The sequence below is a fragment of the Corvus brachyrhynchos genome, unplaced genomic scaffold (assembly GCF_000691975.1).
Source record: "Corvus brachyrhynchos isolate BGI_N302 unplaced genomic scaffold, ASM69197v1 scaffold37, whole genome shotgun sequence".
Lineage (NCBI taxonomy): Eukaryota > Metazoa > Chordata > Aves > Passeriformes > Corvidae > Corvus > Corvus brachyrhynchos.
Window position 1 is genome coordinate 1,450,363 of NW_008239289.1, and position 24,229 is coordinate 1,474,591.

The 24,229-nt window shown below is 39.0% G+C and overlaps 1 protein-coding gene across 2 annotated transcripts in view; it reads right to left on the minus strand.

The window, feature by feature from the left end:
* Positions 1–24,229, minus strand: part of NTRK2 (neurotrophic receptor tyrosine kinase 2) — a 189,538-nt gene that overhangs the window by 84,207 nt on the left and 81,102 nt on the right. For both annotated transcript variants that reach the window (XM_017740421.1, XM_017740420.1), the window contains exon 12: positions 1,706–1,894. In XM_017740421.1, the coding sequence (XP_017595910.1) occupies positions 1,706–1,894 (189 nt within the window). The remainder of the gene's footprint in view (positions 1–1,705; positions 1,895–24,229) is intronic.

Genomic DNA, 24,229 nt, shown 5'->3' on the forward strand with positions numbered 1-24,229 from the left:
AACATTAATGCTGAAGTTAAAAACTCTGCAGTTACTGATATTTATTTAAAGAATTTTAAATTGTCTAATGCAGCTGGGAATAGAGGTACAGTAGCCTCATATTTAAAAGCATAGCCTTTTATATAATAGTAGGGAGCACTAGTGGGTATGCTGCCCATTTATGATTCTCTAGCAGCTTCTATTTTTCACAAGAATTAATATTCTCATCAGAATGCATCTGTATAACATTTTTCACATGCTGATCAAGTATCACCAATTCAGTGATTTCCTTGTGATCCCACTGCATATGCTGGGTCAGAATATTCACATTATCATCATTCTTATCTGCTGGTAGAAGAGATAATGCAGCATTTCTAGTCACAAAATAGTGTCACACAGAAAAGCTATAGTATGGACATCAGGGATGTACAATAAAAAGGCATAAAAAGACCTTGTGTTGCAGGACCATCCTTCTGGACTGTGCTTAGTGCAACAATCTGGATCTAAATAAGCATTAATATTTACAAGGTAAGTGGGTAGCTCAGCATCAGTCTTTGTTCGCAGTTAGAAGTTATGCATTCATGTCATGCATGCATGCCCTCATGCACAGGTCAAAAGGGATTTCTGTTACAGCATTTAAGCTTTGCAAAGTTGGAGGCAAAGGCTTCCAACCTTGGCAGTAAGCCCCTATACTACAGTTTGTGCTAGGAAGTAGGATACAGACAGGATGTAGTGTCCCTTAGTTGCAAATCCAGTGCTAATTATATTGGGAATCTCTACAGAGACTTCCCAGAGAAACAGCTGAGAATTCCAGTGACACTTTGGAACAACCTTCTCTGAAGCACTTACAGGACTTAGTGTCCTGATGAGAAATAGTAAGAAGTGCAGTTACTATTTATCACAATATCCTTTAGGGGTTTTTTTCTCAGTTATGTGCAGTAATGCCAATCACTGGTTCAAAAATCAGCATTTGACATGTTCAATTCTGAAACTGTTACTAGGTTTGAAAAGTAGTATGTGAAGTAAGCAGCATCTAAGTAAGTGATACTCTTTTTCAACTCTTCATAGCTCAATATGTTTAGCTCTTCATATTTTTTCACATTCCACTTGCTAGTAACTTAACATGAAAGAATTTGTATGTGACATGTATTGCCCATCATGCAACCTTCTGCCCTTCTGCTCTACTTTTAAATACTCAAAATAAGTTCTGTTTGTAGAGGTTGAATTATACAATGAAATTACAAGAATTGAAGTTTTAACCCTTATCATCCTTACAAATTTACAAATACTCAGATCTGAAAGTTAGGTTATGTTAATATGATCTGGTGATGCTGATAAGATTAATTTAAAAGTAGTGCATATGTAACAATACTGACGTTTGCTTCTGATCCAAGATTCGTTTTCTCCCAGGAATACATTTAGTGCACAGGACTGGCCAAAGACCACTGAAATCAATGGAAAGGCTACCAGTGATTTTGATGAAATACGGATTGGGCTTTGAGCATAACACCACTCACTTCATTGACTCACCACAAGGGCTGAATTTGGCTTAGACAGAGGTAAAGCGGTTCATCCCATGTACCTTTAATAAATAGCTCACATTTTAACCCCACCATTCCACTACCAGGAATTTAAGAGTATTTTGTTATGCTAGCTCTGTTAAGGAGCCACAACACTGGCACAGGCAAAATGAATGATCAAAACACATATAGTTGTTTGTACTTACAGGTATCTGGCTTGAGCTGACTGTTGGTAATTCCAAAATACTGTGGATTTTCAATGACAGGAATCTTCGTCATCCCAATGATGACTGCATCAGGACCCCCCTCAGAAGAAGATGGAGTGTTACTGCCATTTGAGATGTGGTGGAGGGGACTGGCTGAATCGTCGTCATTGCTGATGACTGAAGAAGGACCTAGAGTTAGAAACAAAGATTTTCTTGTAACTCAGTGTATGGTACTCTTCCCTCAGATGTGTAATTTTTCTTTTTTTTTTTTAATTTTGACCAGTTGTCCTCCATTCCTATAGTCAACAGCTCTCTTTGTGTGCCTTGCTGACCTTTCTCAGAAATTTTGTATGTCTGGGTGCAGATGGAGAACAGTGGGGGTTTTTTTTCATTAGGAACTGGAATCGTAACAAGTTTTTGTACTGGTACATCACCTAGACTAAATGTCAGAGTCCAGCACAGGCTGTGCACAGTCTTCCACTGTGAAAGATCTCAAAATTTGTTGAACTCATTCTGTCATTTTCAAAAATAAGCTATGGAATACACACATTAACTTTTTTACCTTATGCGCTACTTGAATCGCACAGCAGTAACACCACAAATCCAAGGAATGCCTGCCCTACCTGGCTTTATAACAAGACAAAAGGCACAGAGCAAATGGGTTCATCCTGATGTGGGAAGCTGGTAATTTCTGAAAGAAACATGGTTCACGGTCAAAATCCAGGGGAAAATTCGCATAGTCACAGACATGCAGAGAAGATGCTGAGAAGAACAGTGGAGTAAAACCTGAATTTGCTGCAGAGGGGCTCATCCCGCCCAGGGGTACATCCCGTTGGCTCCCCAGTCCATACCTGAATCTAGTCACCTTCCAGAAAAAGGTCTACTGTGAGGAGTAATTCAGTGACAGTTTTTGTTTTGTTTCCATTCTACACTTTGTATTTTTAGTGAAAGTGCCACAGAGATAAAACCTTGTAAACAGATTAAAAAAAGAATTATCCTGCTTAGCACAGTGTCCCAATTCTGTGAACTGCAGGAGCCTTTGAACTAATAGCAAAATCAGCACAGATGACATTTGAACTCTTGAAATCTAACTCCGCCACTTAAATTCCACATGACTTCTTCCGGTTTACATTCAGTATTCATAGAAAACCAGACGCACCATTTAACAGCAAAGACATTTTGCCTGATCTCCTGACTGAAGAGCCATCAGAGATCACACATATCATATTTCACTTCATTCTCCATCCACATCAACTAAGGTTTTGGGGATAACATTCACATCTCTTAATTGTAACAATCAAAAGACAATGCAAGAAACAGATGGAAAAAACCACCCTCTGGAAGTGCCTATCCTGAAGTGGCATCTTTAGCCAACTGCATTTAGCCTTTGGGCAGCAGCAACACGTTGAGCAAATGTCCCCCCGAAGAAGGAGACAGCAGAGAATACCTTGAGGACAATAAAAAGCTGTGTTTACTGCAAATCACCTGCCACCCAGGTGACAATTGCAACATGTTGGAGTCCCAGACTGAGTTTTAGGCTGGACAGAAGGAGCACTGCAGAGGTAAGACAGAGCCCCGCCAGGTAGATGGCATCTGTGTCTGCAGGAGAGATAGGGAATGCAGAGGAGAGAGTGAGAATGGGGACCACCAGCAGGTTCTGTATCCACATTACTGAGGACATCAGAGAAGACAAGCAGAATCCACTGCAGCAGACACACAACTGAAGAACAAGATGAGAAAAAGGACAGTCCCAAGCACAGTAAAGAAAGGGCAGCTTTAAAGAAACTCCTACTCTTCTGTGGCTCACTGTATCGTCACCAAAATCACTTCATCATTACGTGGCATGGCTCATAGCAATAAAACTTGAATATTCTGGCATGTGGCTATTCAACCCTATATTATGAGACACAAGCATACTCACACCCCTGTCCTGCTTTTCTTTCTCCCCAGTTGGTTTAATGGTGCATGAGGGAAATGTTCTCATAGTTTGAAAAAGTACTTCCTCTTCAACCTGAAACACTAGAATTAATTTTTCAAATACCTGGCACTTCGCAGGAAAGTCACTGTTGACAAATGTAAGTAAAGCCTATATCTCTGCAATTTATCAAATGAAATACTCATACCAAGGCTGGTTTTGTCGTTACTGATCACCCTGATTCCCACATGATTGACTGTACTGGGAAAGATGCCAGGATTAGGAGTTTTTGGTGAAGATTTCTCTAATGAAGGGCAGAGCCTAACAAATAGTGAGAATGGGTTGCTCAGGTGGCACAGAAGATACTTATGTTAAGTCACAATACATTTTTCAGATGCGTGAGAGTTGTTTGCACAAACATTAAGAGTGCAACTTATTTAAAACTGCATTCAGTTTTTGGTAGATACCATCCTTACATCTCTAAACTTTCTGAATCTCAACTTGTTGCTCCAAAAAAGCAGGCTGACTAATACCCACTTTCTTGGGAAAACAAAATGCTTTTACACTATAATATAGCTTCAGTATAAGGACAAATCCCTTCTCTCACAGCAAATAGGCAAATTCTCTTAAACTGAAACTTAATAGAGGCATGTCTTTAAGTCCTTTTCAGTCCTGCTGTTCTCTGCTACACAGAAGGAGGCTCTTTTGTCATTGTTTGCTTCCACCATACATGCAGTAATGGCAAGGAAAAGTGACCATTACACATTTCTAGATGTTAAAGTGGAATAATGACTAGGAACTCAATCTATTCATTGAATAATTTCTGCAGTACTTCAAGATGCAATTTTGTATGGTGAACTACTATTTTCAATCAGTATGAACTGCAAAGTGCTGCAGGTGAAAAGCAGACAACTGTTCTGTAAATCTACTCAATTAGGCTAACTGGTAAAAGCCAGTCTTCTGTGTGGTATGAAGCAGGTTCCAAATATATTCAGCTCTCTGATATAGGTGAGGAAAACCTAGAAAATTAGGTGACTTTCAGGCCAATTCCTCACAGTACAAAATAGTTTAAGAAAAATTCAACCCTGGGAACTTTGTTGCTATATCACTCGGAGATCCTTCTCACTTATTAGCAAGTAAACATCTCATGCAATGGCTTTTATGAATAGTTTGCATTCAAAAATCCTATTTCCTGTCTATTTCTTCTCTAATTAAGACAATCAGAACTCATCAGATGGAAATTTTTATGTATCAGAGGCAGCTGAGCTCACATCTTTTCAAACTTCCCCTTTGCTGGGACCTTTCTATCAGTGTGAGCAAACTTTTACATAGACCATTTCCACACTTGTTTATTTGCTAGACTATCTACTCAACAGAAAGTTACATTTCATTTTTTGAATGCACTAAGCCACATTACACTTACAGACCAGCCCTGCACCTGGCTGTGATATTCAAGTAATGTAAAACCATTTCCAGGATGCAAGATGAGACTATCACCTGTGCTGACAAGAAGTGAGAGCTACCCTTTTCTGAATGGGCTCTGTGCTCAAAATGAAGGGTAATTTCTTGAAGCACCTTAGAGTGTGGTTTCATCCACAGGAAATGCGGTCACTGAATTACTTGTGAAAGGCAGAACAAGTATGGTAATTACATTCAGTCACCTACTACTGCCTCTGGTTTTTATAAAATCTGCTCTTTGTTTTACACCTGAAATCTGAAAATTTTAGACAAAATGTGATAGGCTGGAGTGAAAATCATGCATTATCAGTAGTCATTAGCTACTGCCAAGAGTAGATTCACAGTTGGCTTAAGCTTTTAAGAAGCCTCCAGAGACCTTCTCCACCTTCCAGTGTGCTGCCCAGAATCTTCCTTTGATTTCATTTTTAGACATTTTTCTTAAGAAGACTTCTCTTTTCTTAAGAAGGAGTTGAAGCCAGACAAGAATCTGTAGCCTGCTTTGGAGAAGATGTGGGCTATACACCACAGGGACAAATTTCTCTTCTATTTGATCTGAAACTAAAGACTTGTCCATTTTTCATCACCTAAGCTCAAGAAAAATCCCTTTTGTGTACAAAAAAACCCCAGCAGCTCTCAAAAAAAGTTGTGACATATAAGAAAACCAGTTCTATTTGAAACTGATGAGCTATAAAAAACCCAAAATGCTTCCAATTCCCCAGCTAGGTGGAGAATTACCTCAGCACATAATATGGGGACAGGCAGAAACAGCGAACTTCTTTTACTGCACATTCCAAGGAGAACTGTGCTATCTCTTTAACAGTGTATGCCTGCACTGTCCTTGACCTTGGTGGTGCCAAAAAATTTGAGCTTCCTTAGGTAAAGAAATAAAATTTAATTATATTATTTTCAAGGCATGCTGCTATTTTTGAACTGGTGAAGGAGATTCATTATAATTATATACAGCCTTTCATGACAGGAAAAGCTAAGAAAATTGGGATTGTGCAGCCTATAAAAGAGAAGGCTTCAGGGTGACTTAATTGCATCCTTCCAGTACCTGAAGGGAGCCTGCAGGAAAGATGGAGCAAAACTACAGGAGCATTCAGTGGCAGGACAAGGGCCAATGGCTTCCAACTGAAAGACAGCAGGATTAAATTAGATATTAAGAAGAAGTTCTTAACTGTGGGGCTGGTGAGGCACTGGAACAGGTTGCCCAGAGAAGCTGTGGTTGTCCCATCCCCGGATGTGTTCAAGGCCAGGCTGGATGGAGCTCTGAGCAACCTGGTCGAGTGAAATGTGTCCCTGACAATGGTAAGGGGGGGCTCGAATTAGGTGACCTTTAAGGTCCCTTCCAACCCAAGCCACTCTATGACTGTATTCGACAGTTCATTATACTCCTATCACCATGAGAGTTAATGCAGTTTTAACATCCATGCTACCAAGGCCTATCTACACTGCTATTTGTTGGGGCTACATTTGCACAACACACTTCTGTGCAACACAAATCACTCCAGTTATCCCTGAAGTCACTACTAATGGCTCAGGCACACTGTAAGACAGTAAGAGTAATGAATATCACGACCCCTCCTAATTTTAGCTTTGTGGTTGGAATTGCGTATTTCCAATGATGTATCTACTTACTCAACTGTTAGGAAGCAGCTCATGTAAAAAGCAGTGTTTACAGAGATGATTTTGTGCTGTGATGCCTTAATAAACATCATTCCTTCCATGAAAAATTATGTTGATTCCTAGGATGCTTTCTCAATGGACCTTGCACTAGCACTGGCTCTTAGCTCCTCTGGGAACAGGGACGAGTCTGTGCCAAGGCATGGTAATAGCACACCATAAAGTTACAAGCACAACAGTGAATGTATGCCACATCAGTCAGCACCTCTGCTAAATTCCAAGGCCATAATGAATCTTGTCTCTCCTTCCTTTTGGGAGGGGTGTACTTTTTCACTAGTTAAATACATTGTTCTAAAAAGTAATTACACAAGATTTCTCATCCCATGAGATTCCCATGTTTGCTGTAGATTTTTGTATTTTCTGCATGATTAAAATGTAAGTATTATGCTTCAGCAAGAACAGATATTCAGTTTTTCCTATTATCAAAGCAGGATCCAACTTTCTCACCAGAACAGACACCTTTTTAGCTTTACTCTAAAAATTGCAATCTTATCTTTTACTCCCTCTGGAAGACAACTAATCAATCACAGCTTGACACACTTTTTTTCTGACTAACGTGCTGAGTTTTATTTCAAATATTCCTTTGTATTCCCAAGTTCAGCAGCTGTATGCAACTGTGGTACCAAATCACGTTCATGCAACTCTATTAGACTGGATAAGAAAGCCAGCACAAAACAAAGCAATGCAATTACAAAAAAAATATTGTAAACTATTGGTCTCTTAAAATGCAGTATACTGAATATAGGGAATTGAATTAAAAGGTGTAAATAGAGCTCAAGAAAAAAACCCAAAAACCAACCAACCAACCAACCAACCAACTGAAGACTGAGTAAGTTTCCAAAGAGAAACAAGTTTAGTCTTGCCTTGGTTGGTGGAGCTGCTCAAAGTTGTCAGATTGTTCTACAGATCTACAGTGGACTTACTAAAACTATGGTCTTTTCTTTGCAGCTGCCAATGCTTGCAATGAGGGAAAGCTCAAGGCAAGGCACTCCCATGTTTTGACAGCAGTTGAGCAGTGTGGAGCAATAGCACATCTTGCCTCTACCCACCTTCCAAGTGACCTTTCCTGTCTCATATCGCCATCCCTGCCAGCTACCCAGACAACAACCATTAGTCTCAGCCTTTGTGTAGTCATCTCTACAGTCACTGTCACATGCAATTGCAAAATGAGTATTAGGGGGCTAATCCTCCTTTGTTTGTGGTGGAAAGAAACACAAGATCACCCTAAACAGCATTATATCTGAGTCCATCCTGCTAAAGCATATTGCTCTTCACAGATCAAAGAGTGCATGCATGTCCTTCTACCCCGGAACAGTACACGGAGCCAAAACCCACACTGCTACACATTAAGTCTGTGACTCAGAAAACTGAGACTTGCCAGGCTTTGGTGTTTAGCGGATAAACAATTTCACATCTTCTGACAGGTATCATCAATCTGTTTAACTGATTTACACCCACCAGTGCTTGTTTAAGCTTGTATTCTGTTGCTTCTTGACATATGAGAAAAACCTTTTGACACTGCCCAAGAAGTTCAGTTCCCATCCAAGACAATGCTCCCAGGAAGTTAGGAGAAACTGAACAGAGAGCTGGAGAACATCCTCACACCCAGCAGACAAATCCCTCTGTTCCCCACCAGCATGCACTTCCAACATTCTCTGAATAACAGAAGTAAGTAGGCTCCTTGAAGGTCCCTCAAAGGGGAGCTGAAAATCAGGATTTAAACTCAAGAAGCAGTCCTTAGAAATCTGTTCACTTACAACTTTTGCAAAACAAAGTGGAGATACTAGTTTGAAAATCATGATGAAACCACACCAGTTCAACGGCGCACCATTTCGTTTGGGTGATCAAGGATGCAAGGTAGTTTGCCATTGCTTTCAGGTGAAAAATCAGTGTTTAGCTTTTTCTTATTTGTTGCAGCTTCACAAGAAGATTAAATTGTTCAGTTGTCATGTATCACTTTCATACAGAGCAAACAATCTACATTGGATTGTCTTCGTTCCCACATGGAATAATTTAAGTAATGCATACCTTTGGGTCTAATGAAATAACAGGTAAGTTGTTTGGCTTTACAGTACCAAATTTTCAGTGTTGCTAGGTGTCAAGATGCCTTTTCCCCTAAAACACATGTTCATCTTGCAGGAAAACTTATTTCAAATGCCTAGCTCCTCTACAGAGGAACAAACACACAATCTGGGTAATTTCCATTAACATGACTATGCACAGATTTTAGCCACTCAATATTTCATCAGGGCTTTTTGTTCTGGCTTTGAATCTTAAGCGTCACAGCTGCACATTTGTTTGCTTGGGTTTTACTCTGGTGCGTGACTGTGACAGAATCCCAGTCAGTTCCTTTCAGCTGCCTTTCTCCTCACAACCTCCTCCATACTCCCCTGTATCCATGTATTCCTGCATCCCCTCACACACAAGCCCAGAGCAAATGTTTCTGCAAGGGAAGACTCCCTAGGACAGCCTAAGGGACCCCTTCATAATGCAAGTCACTTCTGAAGGTCACGCAACCTACAGGGCACAGGGATAAAGACACTGGTGTCTTGGTCTGGGGCAGACTGGCAAGACAGTTCACCCAAGACTCCTCCTTTGCAGCACTGCAAAGCCGTGTAGGAAAAAAGGGTCTCAAATACATTCTCAATTTGCTAGTATTGTCTGGACAGGATGAAAGGTGCCTAACCACTCTGTCCCGGCTTCACTCCAGGGCCAGCTCTCCCCAGGAATGCTATCAGCAAAACATCAGCCTGAGTCACAAAGGTTGCCGATTTCTTTTTCCCTTTCAGCCAGAATGGAAGGCATTGGTGTAACAGATCTAACAACTGCAATCTGGCATGCATTGTCACATTCTTAGGTACCATAACCAATAAATCCACATAGATCATGCATGATGAGGTATGTGCTACCATTACTTCCAATTTGGAGGCAACAGGAAGAGCACTTTGGCACTGAATTACCCAGCACTGAAGGGGGGATCTCTGTCAAAGTCATGACCAGAACCTGGGAGGAACCAGCAGCCCTACCTGTTGATCCATAGAGCCCTTTGGGACTCATAGCCCTCCTCAGATATAGGATGAATGGTTGCTACACAGCCATCCACTGCTTCCTGGACACATTCGCAGTATCTGCAGCTCAGATGACGTGCCCTATTATGAAGAATGAGGAATTTATGGCCTCTCATTATTGGCAGTTAAATGAAACACAGACCTAAGGAAAAAATCTAGCTGGCCTGTGGCATGTTCATCAATATGAATACATGAACCAAAGAATTAAAGAAACAAGGCAGCAGAAAACGTGAAGAATATAAGAAAAAATGATTTATCTTTCTTTAATATAGATCATCAGCAGTATTCATTATAGTCACCTGCAGGTTTGGATATCTTGGAAACATGGGTAAAATTACAATCCTTCAAAAATACTACAGTGAAAAATCACCACAATAATAAAAAAGATCAACTAGAATGTACTTTTTGGCATCAAGCAAAAAAATAATAATTCACCTGAAATTAAATCCTTGTTGCCTTTCATTTCATTTAAGAACTATTTAATTAAAAACTGCTTCCTTCCAGACTTCTCATAAATAATCTAAGTGTTAGCATTCCCACTTCCAAGACTGGGAATGAGGTCCTCTGTTGTCTAGAAGATAAATACAAAGTGTACAGAAGCAATAAAATTTTCTGCATGCTGCTTTGGCTGTCAGTCTTTACCTGAGAGAACAAAAAAGCTATTTGGACTAGTCAACTTGAATAATGTTCCAAATTCTGTTTAGTTCAACACAGATAGATGATAAGGCAGATATACTAGGTTGTGGAGAAAAGCTCCCTGATTTTAAACTTGTATTTGATTGTGTGGGTTTTTCTTAAGGAAGAAAAAAAGCGTTACTAATGATACTATTTAATTTTTTTTAAGCCTCAGTGATTATTTCTTTGAAGCACAGAGATACTATCTACAGGCCTCTTCCATTCAAGCACATCAGATGAAAATATGGAAAAATCTAGAAATACTCAGAGACCTGATGAAAAACCTGAAGAACTGGGATTTTTTTATCCTTAACTAAGGTCTGAGGAGGTACACAAGTACAGCCTTCCAAGGCATGGTTACAGTTTTTGTTGCATGCCTTTGCTGAACGGGAACAAGAAATTCCATGGTGAAAGTGCATTAAGAAAGACTAAGGCAGACACTTTGGAATAGATCCTCAGGAATAGATCCTCCAGAACTTTGGAAAAGATCCTGCTTCTATGAGCACTGGAATTGCTCACAGGAGACTCAGAAATCTCCACTTCTGGAGTTCTTGAAGTCACATAAGGAAAAACATCACCTGGAAAAGATACAAGTATAGTTGATACAGATTTAGGATAGGGAAGAATCTCCAAGGTGTTCTTTCATCCTTAATCTTCCCTAATGACAAAAAGGTAGACCTTGAGTGATCTCACGGGAACCACTTCAAATGTTGATTTATGTCAATTCAGAACTGAAGCAAGCCCAGAGCTCAAAAAATACACATCATATCTCAATGAAATACATATATTTCAGTACATTAGCAGATCACTTTTCTAGCCTGCAGAATAAAGATATGTTTAGTTCGGCAAGAAGAATGCCAGTGCTCTACTACACATCTACCACACTCTACTAAAGCACACATTGTTTAATAGCATTCTTTACTTACAGTTTATTTCAGTGGGATATTTCCCCTTACTGCTACTGAACAAGTTTCATTAGTGGAAGTGTTAATTACATGACACAGTAGCACAGAGTCTTGTCTAATTTCTTACTTTCTGTCAGTGCAAGATTATTGCAGGCCCCCAAAATTTGCACAGGTTATGAAATCAACACTACAGTGAAGTATACCTCTGAATTTGTTCTCAACAAGCGTAACAGCTTCCAAATAATTTTTTACTTACAACCACATGAGCTAACCTTAAACCTGACAATCTACAAAGAAGCAAAACTAAACCCAAACATCATGCTCAAATTGTAAACAACATCTGCAGAAATCTGGTTTAGTTGCTCACTAAGCTCTCACTGAGATGATGTTACAGCCCAACTAGAGCTGTTTTGAACTGGCACTGACATAGACTGCCTCCTCTTCATCTATACCTTGTCAAGAAGTTTGCTCTCACCTTAGGTGCACAGGCTTTGGGCACTGATGGCCCCACTTCTGTACGCATTGCAAAGGGACTAGCCGGCCTTTGGAAGAGGGCTGCTGGAAGGACAGAGGACTTTGGCACAGAAGACAAGCTGTCCAAAACTAGCCCTCAGTGAGCATAAAGCAAGACAGAGCTAACTTTCCTTCTTGAACATTAACACTTGACATTTTATTCCAATTTATATTAGATTACTTAGCAACAATGAAACTGATTCCTTTTGAGTCTGTGCAACAGCAGCCATTGCAGTGGTTTTCTCTACAAAACCTGTCCCCAAAGCACTCAGCAACTATACATATCCCAGGCCTTTAAAGAGATCACAGGCTCTGCTCAGAAAACCTTGTAGGCCACCAAGAGACTGGCAAGAATCCTCTTCTGCGAAGATTTTTGGTGCTCAGACATCATGTGTCTTGAAAAATACTCGTGATATCCAGGTGAAGTATTTGGAACAATCTTACCAGCAGACCCACTCCAGACCTTGTTCTGTGCACCTCTAAGAAATCATAAGGAAAAGAAAAGCAATCATTTTATGTTGTTAGAGATTTTTGCATTATGATCAATTAGATCTGTTGGACACTGTTTAAGGAACAGTTCACCTTTGGAGACGGTAGAAAGCATAACAGGCTGTTTGGAGGAATATCCCTGCCAGAACATCTTCAGATCAAAGACGTGGAATTGCCTTCCTACAACACCCTTCTTTCCCCAAGTACAATTCCTAAGGCACTGAAGCTTTACATACTCAAAATCCTCTTCAAATGCAGATCTAAAAATTACTACAGTGGAGCAAATGACACTCATATATAGAAAGGAAACATGTCAAATTTCTGTTCCAGCAGCATCACTCACAAACTATAGGATTAGCTGCACAAATTGACTGTCTTGCCTCTACATGATAAACCTCTACTGCCGTTTACAGACACCTCCTCCTCCCTGCCACATGATGCCTCATTTGCTGGAGATTCCTCCTGTCACCTCTCTCCTGCCAGCTTTCCTTGAAATTGCTGCTATGGCAAGCAGGAAAATGCTGCATACTCAAACCTATTTGCAACATATCAGCTAGATCAGCCATCCCAAAAGTGGCTACTCTACAAACTCTGGCAGTTTTTCTACAGCAGATTTGAAAATGGATGCATCAATTCTGAAATTGGTCAGGACACAACAATGAGGTTTTGCTAAAATACTGGAAGCACCACTACTTCTACTCTTCAGGGCTCTCAATAAAGCAGAGTTTCTCTTTATCCAGGATGTTGCACATAATACTTTTATAAATTAATTCTGCTTCTTCTACTGCTTCTGAGTATTTTACTAAGCATTCTTCTGATGGGTCTCCTCTGCTTATTTACTCACTTATGTCTTTGTAAAGAATTTCACCTACCTCTTAACTGTTGCTTTCTTGACCACCTGGCTCACCTATCCTCACTTGTTCCAACAACATGGCCTCCTGTGATGTTGTAATTTTTATGTTAAGATTAAACAGCATTAGTAATTGTTAAATTCAAGTGTTTCAGGATGACATTCATTTATTTTCAGTCTAGTTTCCTCTTTTATCAAAAATTCAGTCATGGCTGTTTCTTAGCAACAGATTTATCAGAACAGATTTGCATGAAAATCAAATACTCTCAAAAAGGAACTGCTAAAGCACAGCCTTATTCCTGACCACCATTAAAAGCAAATACTATAAAGCAGAAGAAAATGGTTTTGTAATTCCACATGAAATCTAATGAACACATGTAGAATATTGGCACCAATTGAAGTAGATGACCTTATAAACTTTCCTAACTAATGTATCTCTGAACTGATCTTCTAGTCTTTAGAGACCAAAAGGAAAAAACAAACCCAAAAGCACAAACCATGAACAGCCACATCGTCTATTGCACTGGACTAGACTAAAAATTGGCATCTGCAATGGTCACACACAAATAGGTCTCAAAGGACCAAGCTGCAAAAGGCAGACACGTGCATGAAAAATGCCCACACTCAATTCAACCACACCAGTACCAGGTAACCAAGAACTGGACTTCAGTGCAGGAGCTTAACTGGTATTTCATTCTCTGGAGTCACCAGAGAGCTACACCATATCTTTTCTTTTCTTTTCTTTTCCTTTCTTTTCTTTTTTCTTTTCTTTTCTTTTTTCTTTTCTTTTTCTTTTCCTTTTCTTTTCTCTTCTCTTCTTTTTTCTTTCTTTCTATCTATTGCCACATTTATACCATAATTTCAGTAAACTCCAACTTCTTAATTTTAACTGTCTTTAGAAAGAATCCATTTCCCCCCAAATATTTTTCTACACCTTACTTCTCTTTGCTAGATGAGGTTTTCCTTTTTTTTTCTTTTTAAACCCAACATAATGTGCTAAACTCCAACTAGCTAGTTCATCACAAATGTAAAGAAAAGCAGATTCAGAGATAGGGTGAAAGAGTCAAACCAAACATGAAGCATGAAATCCTTTGAACAGATAAAGTAGAACAGCAATACCAAGAGTCTAATTCCCTTCCCCTTAATATCAACCAGGAGAAAGTTACTATATTGACAATGGTTTAAAATTCCCATGAATGACAGTGGAATTAGGACTGCTGTCTTTTTATTAAGAATGATGACAACCTTTTTGGCAAATGCAGCCTTCTACTGCTGTGGCACTTATTTGTGGCACTTAGTTATGTCACTGAAAAGTAGCATCTATAATATATGGCTGCACATGAATTATGTTAGGAATGGGTTAAAGCAATTCATCTGTATTATTCCCACGAGACAATGCCAAAAAGGTAATTGCCCATATTTGTACTACTACATTATAGAGAATGTCAGTTTTATGTCTTCCTAATGTTTAACTGAAAATCTATAATATCCATTTCTGTTTCTTGCTGAGAAATTAATATAGGACCAAAACCTGAAATTCCAACTCTGGTCATGCTCAGACAAAACTCCCACTTAAGTCAGTGGGAGTTCTGCCAGGGAGAGGATTAAAGACAGTGTGATTTGCTACATGCTACCAGACGTGTAAAAGCTACAGAGCTAGATTTTCATTATGATGCTTTTGGGACTATTAAAATGAGCAAGATACTGGTCTTTCACCTTTCAGTCACGCAGTCATGTGTGCTTGCAGAGGAGGGATAGATGCAAATCAGGCAAGCCATCTTGCTGGAGGGTGCTTAATGCTGGGCTGAAAGCCAGAAGAAGTGAATCCCTTCTGCAGTGTATCCCTTCCCTTCTCCTCTGTACGGCCCAGTAAGAGGCAGGAAACAGCAAGGCAGCAAACCTGGATCCCTAGCAAACAACACTAGCTGGATGGAGTGCAGCAAGCTCATCATCATAAAAAAATACTGAAGCCATCCACAGTATATCTATGCCATTCCAGCACCTGGAACATGCTTGGGCACATGCCCCTTTGGGAGGCTTTAAGCTGGGCCCTGTGCCACAGAGATAAGACAACTCTAAAGGTAGATGGCAGGAAGCAGTCAAGACATAACAGCTTCACTGAGCTTCTGCCATGGGTGGGTGGACCATGCCAGCAACCAGAGGAAACTGCTGTCCTCTAGGCGGGTTCCTGGCTCTGCAGGGAGGGGATGCTGCACTTTCTTGGGGGTTCTCAGGTTTTACTGGCCTCTACTTGGTCATATTAACTTCAATAGATACAGAAACTCATTTTAAAAAATTACCTGTTTTGTCAACTGAGCATTTGGGATGGTTTTGTTTGCCAGTAGTTTCCAGAGGCATTGGAATTTGGTTTCTTAAAACAGTAACAACTTTTCTTAGTCTACCAAGCAATTTCTTCATGTTTTTGTGATGTGGCAGCAGTACCCAAAGAACAAAGGTATGACAGCCTGAATCAGCTAAGTTATCCTATCAGTCTGCAAAAGTGAAGCAAAAAGTCCTGAGATACTCAGTCATTTAAATTTTTATGAGAAAACAGCAACGTGTCACTATAGATTGTTTTAATGAAACCTCATTTTTATGAATATGATCACAATGAATTTCTGACCTTTTGTCTCACTAGCAATGCCATCTGCCATCAATTTAGTTTCAGATTGCCAAGCAATTATTGCTTAAAAATTACCGAATACTCACACTTAGGGATCTTTCTTAAAATTGTTAATGAAAAAAATGTATGTCTACAGATCACCATTCCTTACCAAATAAAGATTAGAAGAGATTCATTTATCAGCACAGAGACACTGAAGTCCTGAATTTAAAATAAGACATCCCTGTTGAATTGAACTCACTTATCTGGGTTCTGAAGCAAGTTTCCATGTAACACACATAAATTAATTCAATACTAGTAGTAAAAAGATTAGTTACTTTATCCACCGTGTTAGTAACACATGACTAAAACGGCAATATATAGCACTATTTTACACCTACATAATCTCCTGAAAGATCATTTTGTAGAAAAAAATGAAACTATAGCTAAATACAGACCTTATGTGAAATCCGGCTATTATTAATAGCTGGATTAAACTCTACACTAGCTGGATTAAACACCACAAACACCTTACGGTTTTGGAGTTAAAACTGCATTGTTTCAACTGGCTGGCATTTCCTTTTTATGTTAAATGTCTGGCAGGACCTAAAACAGATGTTTACTCCTTCAAGTGTTAACAGACAGGGAATTTCAAGCTTTAAAATTTGCCATTCCCAAATAGTAGGAAGTAGTAGTACTTATGAATGACTTTTTAAGTTAGTCTCTTAGCTGATGTGAATTGGTTAAAGGATCTGACTCATACTTTTCTCAGTCCCTACTGATTTTGTGTACCTTGTAGTTTTGCAACCCATGCAGATACATTCACTGCTGGACAGACAGATCTGTCAGTATTTTATAGCTTCTGGTATAAACAGAAATGACATGCAAGGAGGACATGGGAGAATCAGGCTGCACAAGCTCTGTACCTGCAATTGTGATGTGTAGGCAGCAATTACAAAACGTTTCAGGGATGCTAAAGAACGCAGTTACACATTACTCGGGGACAGTTTAATGTGGTACTCTAGCAGGCCTCCCTAGAATCCTGAAACAGGTAACATAACTTGAGTAAGAGCAAGGTGTGCCTTCAGACAGGACCACTGCACATGCACTACTTCTCCCATCTGCAGCGATGACAAAAATCTCAGATGAATTAACACCTCTGATTTGTTTTACAGTGGAATACAGTGCTGTGCTCTGTCTGGGGTCAGGGCCAGGGTTCTAGTGGAACCAGACAAGCATTGGCACAGACCCTTTACATCCTGTAACATGCAGGTGGAAAACCTCATGAACGCGGAGTTACACTTACATTTATACTCTGTATTAAACAAATAAATCTCATAGTAGTCTGATTTATGGAACCTGAAGTGAAGCCTGCATGTCACCAAATGGAAAAAAATGGTTTTTGAAATTTTCACTCCCATCTTAGAGACAATCAAACTCCTTGTGATTTGGTTGATCACAAGGTAACTCAGTCTCTCTGCCATCAATCTCCAGCCTCTCTTCTTCCTCTGCCAAAGGTTGCCCTTTCCTAGCTGTCCCCTGTCAATCACTGATCAAACTGCTATCATGTGGGCTATCTACCTATTGCTAGTGCTTACAGCTGCTCTCACCATGTTCAGACCAGAACCCAGGAGCAAAAAATGTTAGAGCCTTGCAGTTAGGAACAACTGATTCCAGAGGCCATACCACCACCTCCTAATGACAGGTAACAACTTCACCTAGGTCCCAGCATAGTTGAGCTCAACAGCAACAGGGTTATATATATACATTTGGATTCCATCGAAATGTGAAGCTGCAGCAAGCGATGGAAACTTGGCATCTTCATTAGAAAGAAAAAGCAGTTATGATAAATCTTTACCTTCCTCTTGAAAAGGCATGTGGCCCTTCACACTTTTTTTGAGACATTGATGAAGTCTGATACTGTGATTCTTTACCTGGAAAGAGAGTATGCCAACTCCCAAGGCAAAAACAATGCCAATATATGGGAAAAGGTAACTTGTTGTACCACACAGAAAGTAGAAGGCTGGTCTTAGCATGTTCGGCTTAAAAAACTGTACCTCAAATGCCTGGAGAAAGGAAATGCTTAGGCAAATCACAGTCAACTTACCTGACTTTGATCCATACTCTCATAAGCAAACAAATGCAGAGTTGATGATTCGGGTTGTATTTTAAAAACATTTAATGTATTTAAAAACTATACACCTAAGCAACTAGTAATAACACAGTGTGCAGAAGCCTTCACAATTACTGTCGACACTGAGTTATCTATCAACGGGCTACGTGGTACCCGAAGACAGATTTCAGACAGACAATTACATTACAACATATGGGTAGTATCCCAGATTGCCAATAGATTACTTTTGGCTCACAGAAGATAAAACTAAGAGAGAAACTGACTTCCTAGATTATCTAATCCCCTGACATTTATGGAAAAATCAATGAGCACGGCTTCCCAGGAGGAATCCAACACTGATATTCTTTGATACTTTTGAGTTCTGTCTTGTAATTACAGCAAGACAGAGTTTTGAATCTGAATGAAAATGGGAGTATTATGTAAATGTTTTCTTCTACAAAGCATAGACCTACCAAGGTTTCACATTTAGTTCTAATTCTGATAGTTAATCTGTATAGGTACATAGCGCCCTTGGAATTTTCCTAGGATTTTTAAGACTTTAAAAACTTTTTATGACTATGCACTGATTACACAGAACAAAGTGCACCAGGAATCTATGACATGGCTAGCCCTATTGACCTGAGACATCTGGGGATGAAAAGTGTGAGCTAATTTATAATCTCTGACCTCAGCATCATGCTAGGTCTCATAAGGAAACATTAAAATTGATTGCATGGCATGCATGTTTAGAAAAGGAAAGGGAGATTCTGGTTTAGGCAGCAGTGTTGGTCTGTGCTCTATATCTCCTGGAGGTAAAGACATCATAAATACTCAGCATGCGTTGAGAAAAAAATGAAAGAAACGTTACCCAGCCCTCAGACAAAGGTTTATATAGAACTAACTGTTTTCTTGGATCTTGTTCCCAGAGGCACGGATGACGCATCCATTCCCGAGGCATCATCTACTTCAATGCTGTAGACACTGAAATTTTGCTAAAACCCTTCAAGGGGAAAACACGGTGACTCTTCAGTGGAACACACTAGTCATCAAGAAAATGCACAGACAATTGCCCATCTGGAGTTTCATCACCTTCTGCTCTCTGACTTCTAGTATCTAACATGAGCTACAAGGTGTTATCAAGGAACTGCAATCTGTGGTTGTGGTGGTGCATGCCTCCCTCCCCCAGGCCACACTATCATCAATATGTGGTTCCCAACACACACTTGCACATTTTTGTTCTGTATATCAGCTGTCTTGGGAAGGTGTTGTGGCTAGAGCAGCCAGTTAAATACTTTCCTCCTTCTGAACGTGTGAATAGCACAGCACTTCTATGCGGCAAGAGTAAATGCAGGTGTGAAAGGCACTGCTACAATCATATTCTAACTTATTATGAGACGCTATTTGGGATTTAACTGATTACAGTCACAATGTATTAGGGAATTAGAATTATTAGGGAACTAGATCTGAAGTTTGCTACAATGACAACTGAAGACAAAATAATGGCATCAGAAAATGTCTTAATATGAATAAAGTATGAATTGAAAACTACAGTAGAAAAGCAAATTGCATAAATAATACAAACAAGCATGCTTTAAATTGAATTTTTAAATTACCAGAGCAAGAACTTCAAATCATTTTCCACTTTTCTTTCAAATACACCTTTCTATTCTTTTTAATCACACTTATTTTAGAAAACTGCAGTGTATTTGCTTTTAATAGGTAAAAACACATTGCCAAAAGTTCTTTCAGTATAAATGAAAGACAATATATATATATATCACCAAACAGTATTTTGTAACTTTTTGCAAATTTCTCATGAAACTGCAATACACAAAGAATGCTTACTATGTGCTCTGTATTTTTGCTTTAGAGCCTGATTACTAACATAAGAAAGGAAGAAACATCAATTATTCAAACTGAAAAGTGATCTTTGAATTCATTTAGTTTCAAAATAGTAACAGAATCATAAACTAACCTATGAAATTAGCTTTTTATTCTTGAAGAATTTTAATGATCAAAGTATATGGAAATTTCAATATCTCAAGATACAAATATCCAATACATGTTGTATCTTTTTGTTTCTCACATAAAAGAACAAATAAAGACTTCTACAACAATACTGTTAAGTTGTAATTCATGTTCATTAAAAATCAATCCTTGTTTGCAGTTTTACACTAATTTGGATTATCAAGAATATTAAGACTTTTTTATTTCTTACAGTGTTGACTTCCTAATTTCCCAGGCAGTGTAAATGGCTATTTTCACCTTTGCCTTTATTCAGCTTCATTTTTGATTCTTCTCCCTAGATAATAACTTCTTGGTCTACTGAGTCTGAAAGCCTTATATTACAGTATTTCAATGGCAAGCTTGTTACTACTAAAAAAAATATCAAACACATCACAATCTCAGCGCGTTCTTCTACTTAGCATTTTCAAGCTTCTAACATTTTATATTGTTTGAATACTTTCTTTAAAATAATTGTATCTACCAGCTTAATCAACATCAGAATGTACCTCTAGTAGTTGTCTTATTGAAAGCTCTTCCTAGAAAAAGAACTGACCTTTATACTGAGGCTGTTTCTTCTAGATACTGAAAATACATCAATTAGTTCCAAAAACATATTTTACATGGATGATGATAAAAAAGCTTATATGTGAAATAAACTACATAACACCAAAACTGTTCAAATAGGTGAAAAATTTCAAAACCGCCTATGGGTATACAAAGCAGATTTGGTACAATACTCAGAGATCTGGTAAGATCCCAGAGGACAAAAACTTGACAAAACATTTCAGAAGCAAGAAAATGAACATGTAATCTGCTGTAGTCCAAATACAGCAGTCACATTAATGGGAAAATATGACATGCCCTAGTAAAAAGCAAAAAAGATAAAAACTTGGACATAAACTGTGATACAACCATTTCAACATTCTTGTGTATTCCATTTCATTAGGTCTGTCAAGAAATCCAGATAGTCTGGGCCAGCAAACAGAAGTTCCAAAGCAAAACATACCCTTCAAATCACAGCACTGATGTTTCCTCAACATAGTCTGGAAAATCACCAAGCTTACTTGAGTATTTAACCAACCCACTTTTTTTATGTTAAGTTCTGAGTAGAGGAAGCATGGCCTGGCATATAAAACTTTGGGTCTTATAGCCAACAACTTAACATGTAGTTATTTGACCTGAATACACACACATTTGATTGAATGTGCATGTTACAGATACACACATTTAAATTAAATTAAATAGAAATAAAACTACTGCAAACAGTTGGGGGGGGTGCTTTATAAATAGAATAACCAATTAAAGACGCTATAAAAATATAATTAAGGAGTTGAATCTCACCTTTATATCGGAACACAAAGACAACAATAGCACTTTTAGAACACCAGGAATAGGTGAGGAACTCCAAGGCTGACGTATTTTTCAATGCACTGCACTGTTACTAATGAAATGCAGGTTGTGATCAATTTACAGGTAGTCAAAGACACAATGATATGAAATTGTAGAACTTTATTGGCCTGTTAAAAGTCAGTTCATCTAATACATTTTTTAGAGATTGACCAAACTATTATGGTAGCATTTGGGAATAAAAACAATGGCTGTCTGTTACTTACAAGAAACATGAAACAGTTTCAACAAGAATTAGAGGTAAGAGTGGGAGAAAAGACTCACAGCTTGCTGACGGATCACAGCAAGCAATTTTTTAACCACAGAATCAAAGAATGGGTCAGGTTGAAAGGGACCATAGTGGGTCCTCTGGTCCAACCTCCCTGCTCAAGCCAGGTCATCCCAGAGTACATGGCACAGCATTGTGTCCAGGCAGTTCTTGAATATCTCCCTCGAGGGAGACTCCACAACCTCTCTGGGCAACCTGTGCCAGTGTTTGGTCACCCACACAGTAAAGAAATTCTTCCTCACGTCCAGTTGGAACTTCCTGTGCATCAGTTTGTGCCCATTGCCTCCTGTCCCACTACTCAGCTTCCATGATGTGATGCCATCGTAGAAGGCAATTTTGCGCCATAATCTAGAATGTTACTTTTTTCCATGTGTGAGAAAAGTATTTTAGGAAAGAATGCTGAAGTTCTATACCTTGATATCAACTGAATATCAAGGTGTATCTTCCTGTTTTTAAACTGAGCCTGAAATACTAAAACAAAGACCCAGGAACAGAGAGCTCTGAATGGCAGTGAAAGACATTTAAAGTGTGTTTGCCCAAACTCAGGTCTTGGGTTTGTGCAGTGGTGTGGCAGCCCAATTCTGCTCTCACACCAGTAAAGCCAGTAATACCAATGAAATAGCTGTGTTAAAAAAAAACCTCAGGAAAAAAAAATCAAGGTTTCCTTCCTGTTTGGTAGACACGCCTGACAGGAGAGCCCTATTCTGCTTGCACCAAAGAAAAATCAAAGCCATCGTAAGAAAGCCATGACTTTACCCTTTACTTGCTTAAATATCAGGTAGTTCCCTGAAATTTTGGTTCTTCTCATCATTACAGCTGAGGAACAAAATAACAGTGAAAATATGTATGAAAGGAGACAAGTTTCCTCCTATACTAAGGCATAATACGCTTAGTAACACTGCTGTGACTTGCTGCCTCTAGAGACTATAGGGGAATGGTCCTCTTCAAAATGAAAGCAGTTTGGCTCTATGCTGCCTGCAACTCTGCTCCAGGCCAGGACACATGCTTATCCTTGCAGCTGCAAAAATATAGCTAGTCATGGAAGGTTGCTATTAAAATTAGAAGGATATACCATGTCCATACCAAAACAATACACATTCTAATATGGGCCCTTCCGATCTATTGCTTGTTTTTGGATGAAACTAAGTCAACCAGTTAATCTTGAGGTTGATTAAAAGACAATACCATGTTCCACAAGTTCATTCACATACATGTTTATGGAACTGGACAGCTATATTTATTTCCAATCAATGCATCATTTCCTATCTTCAGAGCACATTTAATTTGTATGAACAAAAGAAAAACAGAACAAATGGAAGCCAGCTTCAAAAGTTTGGGGATACACATTCCTGTGGAAGTGGGACAATGAAATGGGCTGTGACACGTGAAATACACAGCACCAGCATTCTCTGTGCACCCTATAATGTTGTATTCATACTCAATACTTCCAACCACCCACAAACTCTTGCTCTGGAGATCAGATGACAAAAATCTGCCACAACATGGACCTACATCATAATCTGGAATACTTTACACCATCACATAATGATGCCAAAGTCCTTTGGCATATCAAAAGTCCTTGGAATATCAAAAAGATATTCCAAGGGCCTGCACATTTGTGCCCTATGAAGAAGAGAGCTCACCAAAAGTCACAAAGGAGGACACTGAGCTCTCTGAAGAGCAGAAAACAGAACCACTGAAAATTGGAAAGAAGACAAGAAGCGAGAGAGAATGATGGAGAAGAAAACACTAAAAACCTTTGCTAAGCTTTTGGGGTTTTCTTTTGAAATAAACAAGAACACAATACTTAGCTCCTCAGTCCACTAATAACTTTTGCATTATTTCAAAAAATAAGATATTATTATTAATAATAATAATTTATTATTATTATTAACTGGAAAAGGATGGCTGAATTAAAAAGAGCTCAGAAAGTGTGATTTTTTTATCTGTCAGATAATAGCTTCCAACTTTACAAACCATTTGCAAGTTTTTAAGCATTTAAATAGATGCAAATAAAGTGATGGTCTTCATGGTGATGATTAATTGCCAACTCAACATGGACGGCTGAGTAAAGGGATTGACACACTTTGTACGAAGGCTGCTGTTTAAAGAGCCACTTGGAAGTGTACTGGTCATTTCCACACGGCAAAATTCTGTAAGTTTTATAGTTTTTGGAAAACCAGGCTTAGGGAATGGCTTTCTTAGGAAAAAAATTGATTTTTTGTGCTTCTGCCGACAGTCAAAGAAGAAAAAGCAATTCCCACAAGAACTATTTGAAGTAAAATTGTTTTCAACTAGCTTTCCACAGGTTTTCTTGGCACTGTCTGCTGTTCCCAAGGATCTTGATCTTGCTCCCACTGAAATGCATGCTTTTCTTCACTGCGGCCTGGGACAAATCCAGCTGGTAGACAAAGGCATTGGAAAGGATGAAGACCGCCTTTCACAGGTTAGGGTACTCAAGACACATGTTGCCATGAAAATGTCTCATAGCAGCCTCAGTCTGCCCTGCCTGTGAGCTTCCATGACTCCCATTAAAAAAGAGATGGTCCCTAGACACCTTTCTTCAGGAAC